General features: G+C 50.7%; 1 protein-coding gene across 1 annotated transcript in view; it reads left to right on the forward strand.

The window, feature by feature from the left end:
• The window catches only part of PLEKHN1 (pleckstrin homology domain containing N1), a 33,590-nt gene that overhangs the window by 12,470 nt on the left and 6,404 nt on the right, over positions 1 to 14,716 (forward strand). The window contains exons 6-11 of the mRNA XM_026073999.1: positions 1,461 to 1,548; positions 4,924 to 5,048; positions 7,027 to 7,176; positions 7,583 to 7,663; positions 13,539 to 13,608; positions 14,230 to 14,384. Of these exons, the coding sequence (XP_025929784.1) occupies positions 1,461 to 1,548; positions 4,924 to 5,048; positions 7,027 to 7,176; positions 7,583 to 7,663; positions 13,539 to 13,608; positions 14,230 to 14,384 (669 nt within the window). The remainder of the gene's footprint in view (positions 1 to 1,460; positions 1,549 to 4,923; positions 5,049 to 7,026; positions 7,177 to 7,582; positions 7,664 to 13,538; positions 13,609 to 14,229; positions 14,385 to 14,716) is intronic.

Below are 14,716 nucleotides of genomic sequence, written 5' to 3' on the forward strand. Positions count from 1 at the left end.
GCAAGCACCGGGGAGTCTGGCAGTATGGCCAAACGGTGGGGTGCCAGGTGGACAGGACAGGACAGGACAAGGAGGCTCTGTTCCTGGGGCTGCCAGTGGCCTCCCCTAGGTGATCTTGGCAAGGTCCTGCATCTCAAGTCTCTTCCTGAGGATGCTGAGCTCGAGGGGGAAGAGACTGTGTTTTCCTAAGGGCCATACCCAGATAACCTCAGTGCCGCCTGGGTCTTTGGCCTTGTCTGTGGAGAGAGCTAAAGGACAACTCAGGAGACCTGCCTTAAAAGTGGGATAGGAGCTTTCGCAGGGCTTGCAGGCAGGCCCTTGGATGGGAAGTGTTTAGGTTATGTGGATTTATCTTTGTGTAGAGCACCAGGCACAGAGGGACTTTGGTGTGGTCAGAGCTCTTGATGATCAAAATCCTTCTGACCTTACTGCAAATGAGGGATTTGGCCCTGGCTTTTGAGCCAAAGGGGGGTTTTCTCTGCAGGGCAGAGAAAGCAACAGTGTGGGAGAGGATGGAAAAAACCCCTTGAGAACAGCCTTGGGGAACTAACCTGACAAACTATTTATCAATCCTTTAACCCGATGATGGCAGTTAATTACAAATGAAGGGTGTTTTGCGCATGCAGCCAAAAAATCACAACCGAACAAACAGGAAACCCCCAAAGTACCTTCCCTCCACAGCTGAGTAACTAAAATTGAGCAGGGCTGTTTTGTGTATGTTTGCAGAATTCATCCCTTTTAGAAATGATTTATTGTCTTCTAGGTCATTTGAGGTTAATGCAGTATGACAATACAATCTCTTGAGTCATCCAGCAAGCCAGACTTCAACTGAAAAGACACATATCAGAATATTAACAATATTATGAAATCCTCCATCTATTTTATAATCTGCTCCTTAGATTATTAATTCTAAAGGAACTATAAAGGAATTAATGAACCAGTAGTGGTCCCTAGACATCACAACAAATAGCATCTGTTAACATCCTGTTTTAGGAAACCCAAGATAGGGAGTGTAAACTTGTCACTTGTTCCCATGCTTCATTGTAGTTGGAGTCTGATGAGCTGGATTATTGAAACCAGCCAGCTTAACTTTTCTTTACAGTTGTTACCACCTTATGGTTTTCTTGTGTAAAACCAGCATTGTTTTGTTGAGGTTTCTCTCAAACCTGAAAGACTTTTAATGTAAAGAAAGTGTTCTTGCTAACGTGACAGATGATTACTGCTGTGCCAGCCCCACTGAACCCAGGGAGCTGCTAAACCTACTTACTTTGGAGAGCAGGCTAGACTGAAGTCCCAAATGTTTCCATTCAGAGCAAATTTTTGCAGACTAACATTGTGAGCCGCAGCAGCCTGCTGGTGCTGCTCCTGGGCTTTCAGTCTCCTGTGGGAAAGGGACGTTAGCTGTAGAGATTGCCTGTGGGCTGCCCCCAAAATAATGATGATGTGTTCTGCTTATGCAGGGACTGCTGCCTTTGAAAGAGCTGAATGTGTGTGAAATTGAGAATGTGAAGAGCACAGGGCTGGAGGATCATGCTTTCCGGATTACAGGTTAGTGCCTCTTTGTTTGCTCTGATTAGAGAACAGTGCGTGTATTAATCACAACTATCTTTGCTCTTCATCCCACTCTGACCTAGTCCAAGAGGAAAACCACACTGGAAAGAGATTGCAGGGTGCTGATGCTCTTCCTCCCAGCATTCGCAACCGTCCTTCCAAGGCTTCCCTGCTCCCAAACCCCTGAACAGGGATGCTCAGGGCTGCAGGCAGGGTAGGACTCCTCAGAGGAAGGATGGTCCTGTGCTGTGGGCTGGTTAATACTCAGGACACATGGTGACAGTTCCCACTTCTGACCAGTCATTTATTCCATATGCACCACATTTGAACCAAGGGATGGAATAAAACTCCTTCACCCCATCTCTCGTCACCTTATAAACTCTTGAGGCCAGGGAGTGACTCTGAGCAGGTGTGTGTGCAGTGCTGTGCACGCTGATGTGCGGCACTTCTCAAATACGAACGATGTGGAACAACAGTGAGAGGGGAGTTATCTCTACCAAGAGCACCAAGCTGGTACTATCAGGACAAAAAGTCGCTACGCCAACTGTCCCTTGCCATCACTCCTGCCTCCACATGTTTTTTTAACTTTTTGTCTGAGTCATCTTGTTTTATAAAAGCTTTCCTGGGATAACAACCTGTCTGCAGCTTGGCTGGGGGCTTGTTTGGCCTTAGTGCTGAATTACAGCAGTACTGAGGCCCAAGGGTGGTAGTTAAAGCATGAAGTAGACAGAAGTAACTAATAACCCAATAAAGATACAGAGCTGAGAAAGCTAATTTGTGTCCCAGATCCGCTGTCTATGTACTCTGCTGTCCTGTGCTAGAAAGTAAGTTATGTAATGGCCACTCAAACCAAAAAATGACATAAATTATAGAGAAGATATAGTAAAAATGACCCATTTATTTTAAGGACTGTTGAGTTGTTGTCTTGTTACACTGTACTAGGCAGGGCCCTCTTGGCCAGTTTGTAGAATAATGGAGATCTTCTCCCAGGCTTAACCCGTCAGGAGAGGCGGACTTGTTCTGCTTGCATTCAAACACACAGCAGTGTGGCTGGGTGGCAAATTGCCTCAAGCTTTGTTGGRTTTGTGTCCTGTTTAAGGAAAGAACAAATGTAAGGCCTTGGTGCTCCTTTTCTGTCAGAGAGGGCTATTTATATCAGGTAATAGTGACATGACAAGAAGAAACCAGGAGGTAGTGATATTTAGGACTCCCGTGAGATCAGCAGAGCAGTTTTATTTCCCTGCTACAGGGGGAGAAATCAAGACACAGAGAGGATAAGAGTCCATGGCCGTGCACAGAGTCAGGTAGARGTCTTTTGTCTTATGACTCTCAGGGACCAAAGATGCAAATCCATTCTCTTGTGAAATCCTGTGCCTTCACAGTTGCCCATGAACTCCTGAACTTTCTAGGGTAGTACCTCAGCAGATGCCAGCATGCTCATTTTAAGTGTGGATATGGAACACAAGAACCAAGCCCACCAGCATGCAGARCCATCTTTTGGTGCCTTCTTTCCTTGCGTTGCCACGGAGAGGTGGCAGTTGGCCGGTGCTGGCTGTCACCTTTGCTTTGTGGACCATCTTTCGTACCCCCTCTCTTGCTGATGTAGCCATTCAGCACCTAGATTACCTGTGCCCACCTGCAAATGTTGCAGCCCTTTTGCATCTCCAGCCAGGGAGATTTGGGTGGGAATGAATGAAGTGGCTTTCTTGACTCCAAAGTTTCTCTGGAAGTGTTCCCAAGGAAAGAGGAAGGATGGGGCAGAAGAAAAGAGCATGAGGGCCAGTGCAGGTTCCTTAGCATGGCTGTGTCGTGGCCTGCCACAGACATGCCCTGGGGCTCAGGGAAATTGTGGCAACTGAATTAGCAGCAGCCTTTCGGGCTCTGTTTTCACAGCCTCTCAAGCAGCGCCTTGCACGAGTCCTAGGCATGTCTCAGGCTTCAGACTTAAACAGGAGTTTCTCTTCTCATTTTCTCTTCCTTTGGGGCCCTATTTAGATGTGACAGTGTGAAYAGACCTCAGGATGTGTCTGAAAGGCTGCCCTTAGGGGAGGTGGCAGAGCAAGCAGTGCCATGTTAAGGGTCATGCCTTACTAGAAAGATTCCTACTGTTTGTATAAGAGCCTGGGTGTCCAGAGAAGTATTTAGAGCAACCAGAATATCGGGATACCTGGAAAACATTACGTGTTTATATCCTGCTGTCAGCCCTTTAAGGTAGGGAATCACTATCTCCATTGCAAAGATAGGGAAACTAAGGCATGGGAAGACAAGAGAGCTCCAGACCCACAATGGTAGATAGGTGCTGAGTCTTACTGGACATACAAGTGTCTAATTCTTATAACCGATCTGAACTGAGTGACTTATACAAGGTTTCTCAGGGAGTCTCTGCCTCAGTTTCCCCACCTCTGCTGTGCTTGTATTAGTGCATTTCTTCACACAGAGGTGTTTTAAAGTCTTGATTAACTGATACTCATAAATAATGCAGGAATTATGAGATGAAAGAATCCATTGAAGGGCAAGGTATCATGTTTATCCAGCGCACTTGCTTATCTGAATAATTCCAAGTCCTGCAAAAGTCAGATCTTACTGAGCATGCACCAAGTATGGTTTTAATATGACATCAGTGGTAAATGATTAGTCAAAACAGGCATTCTGCAGCCTGCCAGAAATGATTAACGTCACTAGGATGTGTATACAGTGAGTAGCAGAGGGTGTGAGAGTCTTTTTTGCTAATACTAAATGAATGATAACTGGAAGCATTAAAATCAACAAGATATGTGCTTGTTCCTCTCTTCAAGGCTGTGTCTGGGAGTAGCTTTAGCTTGTCTGGTGCAGATTATATTTGGTGAAGCAGTACGTAAATAGTGTCATAATAGTACTGATGATCTGTGTATTTAMTACTGAAGTGAAACTATGAAACGCCATGAAACTTTTGCATTGAGTTATGCTGTCTGCAGCAGCACATTGTGGTAGCCTCTGGACTGCAAAGATGTTTTTCACAAACTGTTGGGGATTTTTAAAGTTGAAATCCCTGTGTTGATTTCAAGCTTGACTTTTGTACTCCCTTTGATTTTTGTTCTTGGCCTGGTTTTGGACTGAAAAGTGACTGGTGGTCAGAGCTAGATTTGACTGCAAAAGCAGAAGATGAGAAGTTGTTGCAGGAGTCCCTCCAGAGAGCTTTCCCAGCAGCCTGATGTGAAGCAATGTGGTCAACGTAGTGGCAGGAAGGACTGAAGTTATGGCATCAACAGAGCAATGCACTCACAGGCGATGGAGTGATGTGCTGAGCCTAACAAACCTGGCCAGCTGCTTACCCTTTGATGCTGCATTTGGTGCTCTTATCTGCTCAGCTCATCTTGTGTCTCACATACCTAGGTCCCTTACTGAATCCCCTTATCGTGTTCTGCCCTACTGAGTCAGAGCTGAAGCAGTGGCTTTATCACCTGGAGAAACAGATCCACCTAAACGGAGGAAGCCTTGGCTTGCCCTTCCTCTCTCAGGTTAGTGTCTTGGGACAGGGAATGTGTGCAGCTGTTTCCCAGCCTGTGGGATCAGAGCTGAATGACCATGGAAGYTGGGCCAGTTGGGTGGATGCTGCACTGCTCCCACTGCATTCAGTGGAAGGGATAATCTCTGCAACCAGCTGCTCTCATCCCTTTTAGTTACGCTTCCAGGCACTCCCTTAAAACTTTCCTCTTCCAGAGTCCTGAGTGGCCCCATGAGGCTTTGGGCTCTTCCTCCTGGCTAGAGGACTTGAGCAGAGGGCTGGAGATGGAAAGGGAGAAGGGCTCCAGTTCCACTTCAAAACGCTCCTCGCTGTGCTTGTCGCTCTTTCAAAATGTTGGAAGATGATGTGGAATTTATTTCTGGCCTAAGCCCCCTTTTCCAGGCCAGCGGCTTGATTGTTTTCCCCCAAGCAAGGAGAGCCTTGGACAGTTAGATTTAGGGTTCAAACAGGATTGTGCCACACTGGACTCACACCCAGATAGGACATGCCACACAACCGCCTTTTCAGGCAGAGACCATCCCCGAAACCATGCCTGCCGTCCCACTCAGCCACCTGACCAGCTATGCATGCCAGCCTGCTGCTGGCATGAGCCACGAGAGCTGGGGGGAGGAAATGCTCCCCAGCAGGCAGGAATGGTCCGACAGGCCCATTGCTCGCTATTTTGAGTGAGGCTGCAGCAGCTGAGCCCTGGCTGACACCATGACCTGTGCTGATCAGATGCCACTTGGCAGAGCAACCCTCGCCTTGCCAGACAGGCAGCACAACAGCCTTCAGGCCCACCATGAGCAAGAGCAATCCTGTCCGGCAAAGCTGTGGGCTTTGTGGGGCTGCACCCTGACTTCATCAGTCAGGAACCTACCCCGCTGGTGGTGCACAGGGGTTTTGGTGCCCCTCATACCACTTCCAGCAGCCTCTGTGTTTGTGCAAAGTCTGTAATTCAGCCTTTCTGACACGCAGCTGTAGACCCCTCTTTCAGCCAGCAGCGCTCACCAGGCTGCCTTGCCCAAGTGCTGGTGTAGGCCAGGGCAGCAGCATCGCTAAGGCTTTTGTGTGGCCCGTGGCTTTTTGCTGCCGTAGGCACCTGTCTGCCTGCCAGTGCCTAGAGCTGGCCCTGGGCAACATGCCCCATATCTCTAGCTTCCTTTTGTTATTCCACCACCCCCAAAAGAACTGTGGAGAGACATGCTAATTACCCACACTTGACAATATTCTCACTTGGTAAATTCTCTGTCCATGGAAGAACAGCGTATTTGTGTTCACACATCTTTAGGGGCTTAGGTCTGTTTGGCCAGCCCTATGGTGGGTCTGGCGTTTCGGTCTGAATGGCAACACCAGATGTGCTCTGTATGGCTGAGACCTGACAACAGCTTGCTGCATTTCTACTGTGTGTGTGCGTGTGTGCGCACAGCTTCTAATTTTGGAGCTTGCCTCTTGTGCGGCCTCTGAGTTCCTGCTGCCTTTGGGGAAGGGTGCAAAATGAAAGACTTTGCAAGAGGGCCTGGCAGGGGGTGTGTGCTGAAAGGGAGGCCTGTGACCCAGAAGGGCTGGTGCCACAGCCTCTGAGGTTTGGGTCTGGTTCAGAGAAACATGCRCACAGTCAGCTGCTTGTGCAAATATCCAGAGTTTACAAAACATTTTGAAGGAGGAAACTGGGACCAGGGCCTAGAAAGCAGGATCAGATTGAAGAGACCTGCTTTCTTTTCCATCCTCTACCAGGTTTTTACTTTCCTCCCTGTCTCTGTCTCCCCACCTGTGGAACAGGGGTATTCGCCTGACAATGTACAGATGATGCTAAGTACCAAGTATTATTACTCAGTCCCAGCTGGAAAGCTGGTTTCTGTACAAATTTATTTACTCTTTCTTGCTTCCTCCACACTTGAAGAGTGTGCTGGGATAGGCCATCTGCTAGCTAAACTGTTTCGTGGAGGATGTGTCCTACAATTGCTTCTTGACTGTGCTCTTGTCCTTAGAATGACTGGAAGCAAAGCTCCATGAGGAAGGAGGAGCTGCGATGGTCTATGCAGAACATGCCTGTTGAGGAGTGGAGAGGCACCCAGCGGGAATCCCTAGGCGATGTCCTCTGTGTTTCCAAAGTGAAGCTTCAGCATCTGCCTTTTCAGGTAGGACACTCGTTTCTGGGAGCAACCTTCTGTCAGCTTGGCTCAGAAAAGGCAATGGATCGAGTGACTGGCATGGATTCCTGCATGCTTGCTGCCAGTAATCCAATGGGTCCCTGAAGGTTCCTTTTACCCACACCCCAGTACCTGAAAAAGTGTTTATTACTGCTCTTCTGGCCCAGCAGCAGTGCTTGGGGACAGCGCATGTGCATAAGCATTTGCAGGATGGGGCTGGCAGCTAGAGCTGGCAGGCGTCTCTTATGGAGCCCTGCTGCAGGGGAGCAGCTCAGCTCTGTCTCCCTGACACCAGCCCTGAGTCAAGAGCTCTGGAAACAAAGTAGACAGCTCCCCCAGACCTGAGCCCTGTCTAGCTGTTCACGGGGATCCCTTTTTCCCTTTACTTCCCAAGGAGCAGCACGACCGGCTGTTGGTCCTTTACCCTTCCACGCTGGTGATAGTGTCTGAAGAGCGCAACAGCCTCTATTTTAAGGTAAGTGTGTTTTCAAGCCTCTTCCTGATCTCTCTCACCTGTCCGCAGCCAGGCTATTTCAGCACTGCTTTGGCTCGTTGTTCCCCTCCACCTGGTTCCCTTGCGCACTCGTGTTGGCAAAGTGTTTCCCTCAGTGCTGCTCCCTTGCCAGCTGGCAGGTGAGCAGGCAGAGGGATGTTGCAAGCTATCTTCCCATGAGAAACACCTTGCCCTCCTACAAAAGCCCTGGGGGAAGGAGCTGGCTGCCAAGGAATCCGAGTCTCTGTGAGATGGGAGGTTGGCATGTTTCTGTGTGGTTATGCTGGCAGAGAGCCTGGCTCACTAGCATGAGACAGGAGCTGGAATAGGAGCATGCCCTCGTGGGGACTTTGCTTCCCAGGCTAAAGTCTGTGGAACTACTTGAAAGCAGGTAGAATCCAGGTGGCACATTTAATGCTCCTGCAGGAAGGGCAAAGGGAGGTGGCTGGCAGGCAGAAAGGAGAGGCCACTGCTAGGTGTGCTGGGTTTTGCTGCTGGGTTTTCTCTCTGTGAACTGCGAGGCAGCGTGTGGAGCAAGGGCCCTGAGCAATGTCTGGGCTCGCCAGGGGAAGAGCCAACAAGGACGTAAAAGCCTGAGTGCACAAGGTGATGTGAGAAGAATTTCTCTAGTGCACTGGTTCATCTGTGCATGGGAAGCAATGTTGGGAGCCTTGGCACAGGAAGGCAGTGGCAGTGTAGGCGCTGAGAGCTGCATTTGCATTGCTGGCAGCACGAATGGCCCTTGAACTTCATTGCCAACATCCATCTTGGACGTCATTGCAGTGGCTGTAAAAAAGCCCTGTGTTTTCTGGCCTTGTTTGCCCGTGTTAGGACAAATGCACCCAAAAGAGCTCTGAACCATCTAACCTGCAGGTGTGGCATCACCAGTACATGGTGGAGCTGAGCTGAGGCATTCCTAAAGAAGAGCAACATCCTCTTTAGTCACTGAAAGAGGAACTAGTAACTTGTGACAAGGAAACCCCAGACAGATTGAGGGCTTGTGAAATTTGGTGTAAAATCGTTGGAGTTCTTCTTTGCACTATTCACCACATCCACCCCACATCCTCAGTCACACAGACTGTTTTCAATCAGAGGACCACCCCTGGAAAGACCTGCACAGAGCACCTCCTTTGCCAGAGGACATGGCTGTGCCTGCAATGGGAAGGGGGTGTGAGGAGGGACAGATCCTGGTGAGAGCTCTCCTCTGGCCCCAGTGCAACAGTGGTGGGTGTTTTCCAAGCAGTCGGTGGCTTGTGTGACACACCTTAGAGACAGCTTGTTTCCAGGAGCAGTGTTTTCAACTCTTGGGAATGGGGCACCATGTAAGGGGGCCTTGGGCTGGGCTGTCAGATTAACTCATCTCTTTTGAAATTTTAAATCAGATTTGTCTGCTCTGTCCGTGCAGTAGTTCCCTTCCCACGGTGCATGAGCGTTGGTCCCTGGGCGTCTCGCTCGCTGCATTAATGGTAGGGCTCTGTACAGCTGGAGCACAGGGAGGAGGTGATTCACCAGCCCGTGACACTTGCAGTAGGAACCTGATTTTCCACAGGCATGTCAGGACACAGGAGCCTTCTCCCAGGGCTTCTGCAAATTAACTTCCCTTCCCTGTGAGCAGACGCTGAGCCCTACAATTTGTTTGTGAAGGAATAGCCTGGCCCTTTTGTTCTTGGGTTTCATACAAACCGCAGAAGTTGCCACTGCCAAGTCTGCATGTGGGATAGGGAAAGGGAAGGCAAGGCAAGGGCTTGCACTGCTGTGGATGGTGCTAAGCTGAAGCAGCAGGCTCTGGCTCAGCTCTGATGAGAAAAGGCCCTGGGCAAGGTGTAGATCCGTGAAGGGGGAGCTGCTGTGTGTGGAGGCTGGTTCACACTGAGCCTGGGGAAGGCCAGAGGGACCCTCTGCAGCTGAYGTTGCTGTGCTTCCCTTCGTGGGACTGCTGACCTTGCTGATGGAGGAGAGGTAGGGGGACCAGTGACTGATGACGGGATACAAGGATCTCTCCTCCCAGCCCCTCTGCTACTGGCTTGCTAAACAGCTGCCTGGCAAGAGAGGCTGGCACCAAGAGGTGGCAAAAGGTAACTGATCCTTTACAGCTCTGCCAAACTGCATGGATCCCAGGACAACCGGTAGGGCCTGTGTCCATAGGGATGACCACTTGGCCTTGACAGGACRCTGCTGCCATCCTGTCCTTGACACCTGATCCTTCCCTGCATGGCAGAGAGAGGAGGAGGTCTCCTGTGCCACCCCTGCCCAGGGTCAGCTGGGAGAAGGGAGTACCTGGCCTCTCCCTTGGGATGTACTCTGTCCCTCCTGCCTCTAGTCCCGGTGGGTCACAGCTCTCTCCTGCTCTGTCTGAACGGCTTCTGTCTTCCTCTGGTGTGCAGGCTTCTCTGTGCGCTGGCATGAGCAGCACCTCTCCTTAGCTGGCATCACCATCCAAGGACAGCACTGGGCCTCGGCCACCGCAGGGCAGGGGGCTGTTGCCTTGGGTAGCACAGAGCACGGGGCGTTCTGGGTGTAGCCGTGCGCAGCCCTCCTCAGCGGCAGAAGGGCTCGCTGTRACGTGCTGGCGCCAAGGGTCAGATAGCGGAGGAGCCCACGCTTCCCTTCTCCGCCCGGCAAGCCCGGTTGCTCCCTGGGGCTAGCCCGGCGCTGGGGATGCTGGGCGTAGCTGAGGTCTGGCACTGGTTCCCACACTTGCCCTCAAGCTTTGCCGGCACTGTGGTCAAAGGCGGCCTTTCGCTAGTGGGCTGCGGGTGAGGAGACGGATGGGCAGCTGCATCCCCGCTGCGGCSTGCTGTGAACTCTTAGGGCGTGGGTGCCACGCTGGGACAGGAACAGACAGCACCAACCTCTTCCACACGCTGCCTTGCCAGCATCTGCGTAAACTGAAGTTTCAAAGCCCATTTCTTGCAGCAGAGGGGGAAACTGAGTCACAGAGCATTGCATTAACTTTCTCTCCCACGATCAGCCTTCCCGTACTGCTCTGCCCATAAATCGCTTTCCTGCGCAGGAGAAATACCCACTGCTGGTGCTGGTGGGTGCCTGCAGGCTATTGCAGAGAGGCAGCCGGCCAGCACGAGTCGCAGGCACCCAGCTGAGCTCCGTGTTTCCCGTGTGGTATAGCTGTCATGTTGGCCGCATTCCCCAGAGCCTAGGCAAGTGGGTCAGCTTTTCRGTGAGGATGTGATGAGGGGCTTCTCCTAGGCTCTTTATGTCACAACACCTAAACTTAGGCAAATGAATCCTGCCCAGTTGCCCCTTATGTGAGGATCCTGGGATAAATGACACACTGTGTCATGTTCCCCTTCACGCCAGTGAGTGAGACCGATCCTAAAGGGGCTGGGCTGCAGCCCAGACCCAAGGGAGTAGATCTTAGAGGCACAGGCAAAGGTTGATCTGGGTATGGTGCTCTGCAGACCACTGTCTCCTGTACCCTGCTTTAGGATGTAAAAGTAAAATGTGCAAAATGCTGCCATCCTGCCTTTGGAGCACTTTTTGTCCCTCTTTAGACAGTTTGGGAGTGCATAGTTGAAGGAAGCTCAAGACTCCTAGTTACTTGGGTTKCAGGGAAGCTTCTTTGCTCTAGTGAAGTGAGCTGAGACAATCTGGCTTGGACGAGGCAATCCAAGTTTGGGAAAAGTTGAGCTGTTCAGAGCCATGCAGCAACTCGGCAAAAGGGAACTCCCTGCCGCCAGCGCAGCTGGATTTGTCCCTGCTCCCTGAGGGCCTCTCTCCTGCTTTCTGAGCTTCCCTCCTCTGCCRGGCATGGGGGAGAGCTGCATGAGATGGGGGCATCGTTTCTGAAGCGCTCCCCAGATCCTGCGTTCGCCATCCTGGTGGGGAGCTGCTCCCAGGGACACTGCCACCAGCTGCCCTTGCCTATTGCTTGGTGCCCACCAGCAGAGTTAGGGTGACATCAGGATGAGGATAAGCAGGAGTTTAGGAAACAAAGAAGCACAGTGTCACTCAGTTTCCCCCTGCTTAGAGAAAGAGAGAGAAAGGAGAAATAGAGCAATGAGCTCATCTGTGAGTTGTTTACAGTGCAAAATTTGCCTCAGCTGCTCTCCCAGGACTGATCTTGTATCATTTATGTAACTAAAATTCAGTTTGGCGAGCTCTGAAGAAAGAGGAGACCTAGATCCTAGTTCAGTTGACAAACCCCTGGCCCTTGTGCCATGCTATCCATCACAGAGAATTAAACTGTCATCGACGACACATAAAATACATCTGGCAGCGGATGGCAAAGCAGGGTCTGGTGCTGGGCTGAGGATGGGGTTCAGCCGCAGGAGCGGAAGAGGTCTGGATACTGCTTGCTCCTGCCTGTCCCACAGAGATCAGAGGAGAGCAGGGCCTGGCATGGATGAACGGCCCCTGGCAGCTTCAGGGGCAGCTGAGGGACACTGGGTGGTGATGGCACAGAGGGAAGTGACGGTGAATCATGAATACCAAACCTGACACCAAGGGAAATTCGCCCTGGTRCTGGCCATAGGGAGCATTTCTGCTTTTAAAAGCTGGTGCCTGATAACAAGCGCTTTGCCATCACTGTCCTAAATAATACACCCTCTCCAATGGTTGTTGTGTGATGGTATTTCAGATGTGCATGCAAAGGCATCACTGAACTCGGGGGTAATGGCACATGGTTTTTCCTAACTCTAGTTGTTCCAGTGGCTGGGGACGGGTTGCTTTAGCCTCTCTCCCTAAGCTCCTGGCTAATTTGAACACATGTAAAGTGCCTGTCAGCGGCAAACCCCGCTGTAACCACAGGAGTGGCATTCACAACTGCTGTATAACATGAGAGCTCATATTACACCAGCTGGCATTTACAGGGCTCAGGCCTGTATTTGTAAGACTTTGCAGGATATGGACAGTGAGGATTCCTCTTTGCAAGGCTGGAAATCCCAATCCAGCAAATAAAATCTTGTTCAGGACCATGTTTGCACAATTTTCTGGAGAAGTCAGCTGTTAAACTACAGGAAACTGTTGAAAACAGGACTAGAAGGGAAAGAATGTTTTTCCCAGGTCAGATCTCAGCAAGGACTTTGTAAGAACGTCTGTGACTTGCACAGTCGCGCTGGCTTCACAAGCTTGATTTCTGCAATAAGGCCTCCGGTGGAAGGCAAGATCAGTGTGAGCGGGGAGGGTGAGTTTACTAGAACAAGGCTGGATCAATCTGCTGGAGACAGAGTTCTCCAAAATGCCTGTGCTCCATACCCCACATCCACTAGAGCATTCAGGTACTCAAATCCTCACTCAGATCAGGAGCAGTTTGGATGCTGCTTGTCTTCTGCAGACCTGGCCAGGTGATTTAGGAACTGAACTGCCGCTTCCTCCTCCCCTACCCTGCAGAGAACCCCCAGGGGAAGTGATCTGGGAAGGGAGCAGCAGGGCTGAGCTGCAACTTCTCCCCACAATGCATGAACAAGCATCTAGGTTCTTGCCAGCCTAGCCCTGTCCTCACCGCAGACCTTGCTTTTGTGGCTAGATGGTTACAGAGCGAGACTCTTCTCTTCATGCTCCTAGCTAAGCTGGCAAAGCTTTGCAGTAGGTTCCTGAAACCTCTTGACCTCTCTGATGGGAAGCATCTTGTAAATATGGGGTTCAGCCAGCTGGATGCCTGCAGTGTCTCCAGCTTTCAAGCTGGCTGGGACAGTAATGTTGCCCTCCCTACTCTGCCTGTCCTGTCTCCTTGGAGCAGAGGGGAGCGAGTGGGTGTGTGCAGAGGACCCAGCGCACAGAGAGCTTGAGCTGGAGCTGAGACCTCCGTGGGGGGCTGTAATACGATGTGGGAGCCACAGGCGCACACTATGAAGTGTACTTGGCTGTGCTGTCCTAAGGCTGCTTCTCTCTCCTACAGGGTGAGCTACCACTGAACGCTGTCCAAGTGCATTTCGAAGAGAACGAGAAAACTTCTTTTTTAATAGAAGGTGTGTGTCTGACATACCAAGGGGTGCACTGGCAGCAGACACAAAGGACTCTTGGGCCTGGGCTGGTTTTGCTAAGCTGCTGTGGGCATTTTCCTGGCTGTGCTTACTCACATCAGAACCCAAACTTTGTGAACTGAACTTCTTAGAAACTTCCTGACTTCCTTGGACTAATTCAGTATCTATACCATTGCTGAGCTGCAGGGCCTGGTTTCGCTTGCAGGGGAGAGGTTAAGGGGACCTTAGCCACTGCCCAGGGAGCACCAGCCAGCGACAGCGCTAATACCCAGGGACACGCTTGTCACAGCRTGGCTGCATGGGTCCCCTTCATTCAGATCTGGGCTGTGTTTGTCCCTGTCCTAGATTCAGTCTGATGCAAGTGGTCAGCACCAAAGCCAGAGCATTCCCCTTTGTCCCTGTGTTGGTATTAGGCTCCATCCAGACTCTGGACCTGTGGAAAAAGGAGGGAGGGATGGAGAAAGGGGATTTGCAAGAGCCCCATCCAGACTTCGGACTCATAGAGGGAGGAGGGATTGATAGAGAGAAGGTATTCACAAGGGTTTTTGAATGAAGCATGGACTGTCGTGAAATCCAGTAACAGCTCTGACTGGTGTTATTTTACAGGCCGACTAATCAATTCGATCCGGGTGATCTGCCCCAGCTATGACGATTACCAGGAGTGGCTCTACTGTCTCAAAACAGCCCAGTTTCGAAACGCTGACTCCTCCCTCTCTGGATCAGAGAGCTTCTCAGGATCAAAGCTGCTGCACATTGGCCCGGTAATAAATGTCACAGGTTCATATGGTAGTTAATAGATGTTCCCAAGGATTCCTGTCAGTCTTATCTCTGGCTATGTGAGAGTATTTTTGTGACACACCAGACTTCACTTCAAGTCCTCTTCCTGTTAGGAAGTCTCTGATCCCTGCAGATTATGCTAAAGGCCTATATTATATTATATCGGTCTGTATTGCACTAAGTCCTTCTAAAGCAGATCCCTGGCTATAGACTGTGAGAGTGTTGTGAAACGAGGCATTGACACAGGGGCAGTGGTAGAGTCTTAAAAGTCAGGGGAAGACCCACCCTATCACCTGTGCAGCCAGGGAGGGGTCAA

The sequence above is a fragment of the Apteryx rowi genome, unplaced genomic scaffold, assembly GCF_003343035.1.
Source record: "Apteryx rowi isolate R43461 unplaced genomic scaffold, aptRow1 scaffold_38, whole genome shotgun sequence".
In the NCBI taxonomy this organism is placed as follows: Eukaryota; Metazoa; Chordata; class Aves; order Apterygiformes; family Apterygidae; genus Apteryx; species Apteryx rowi.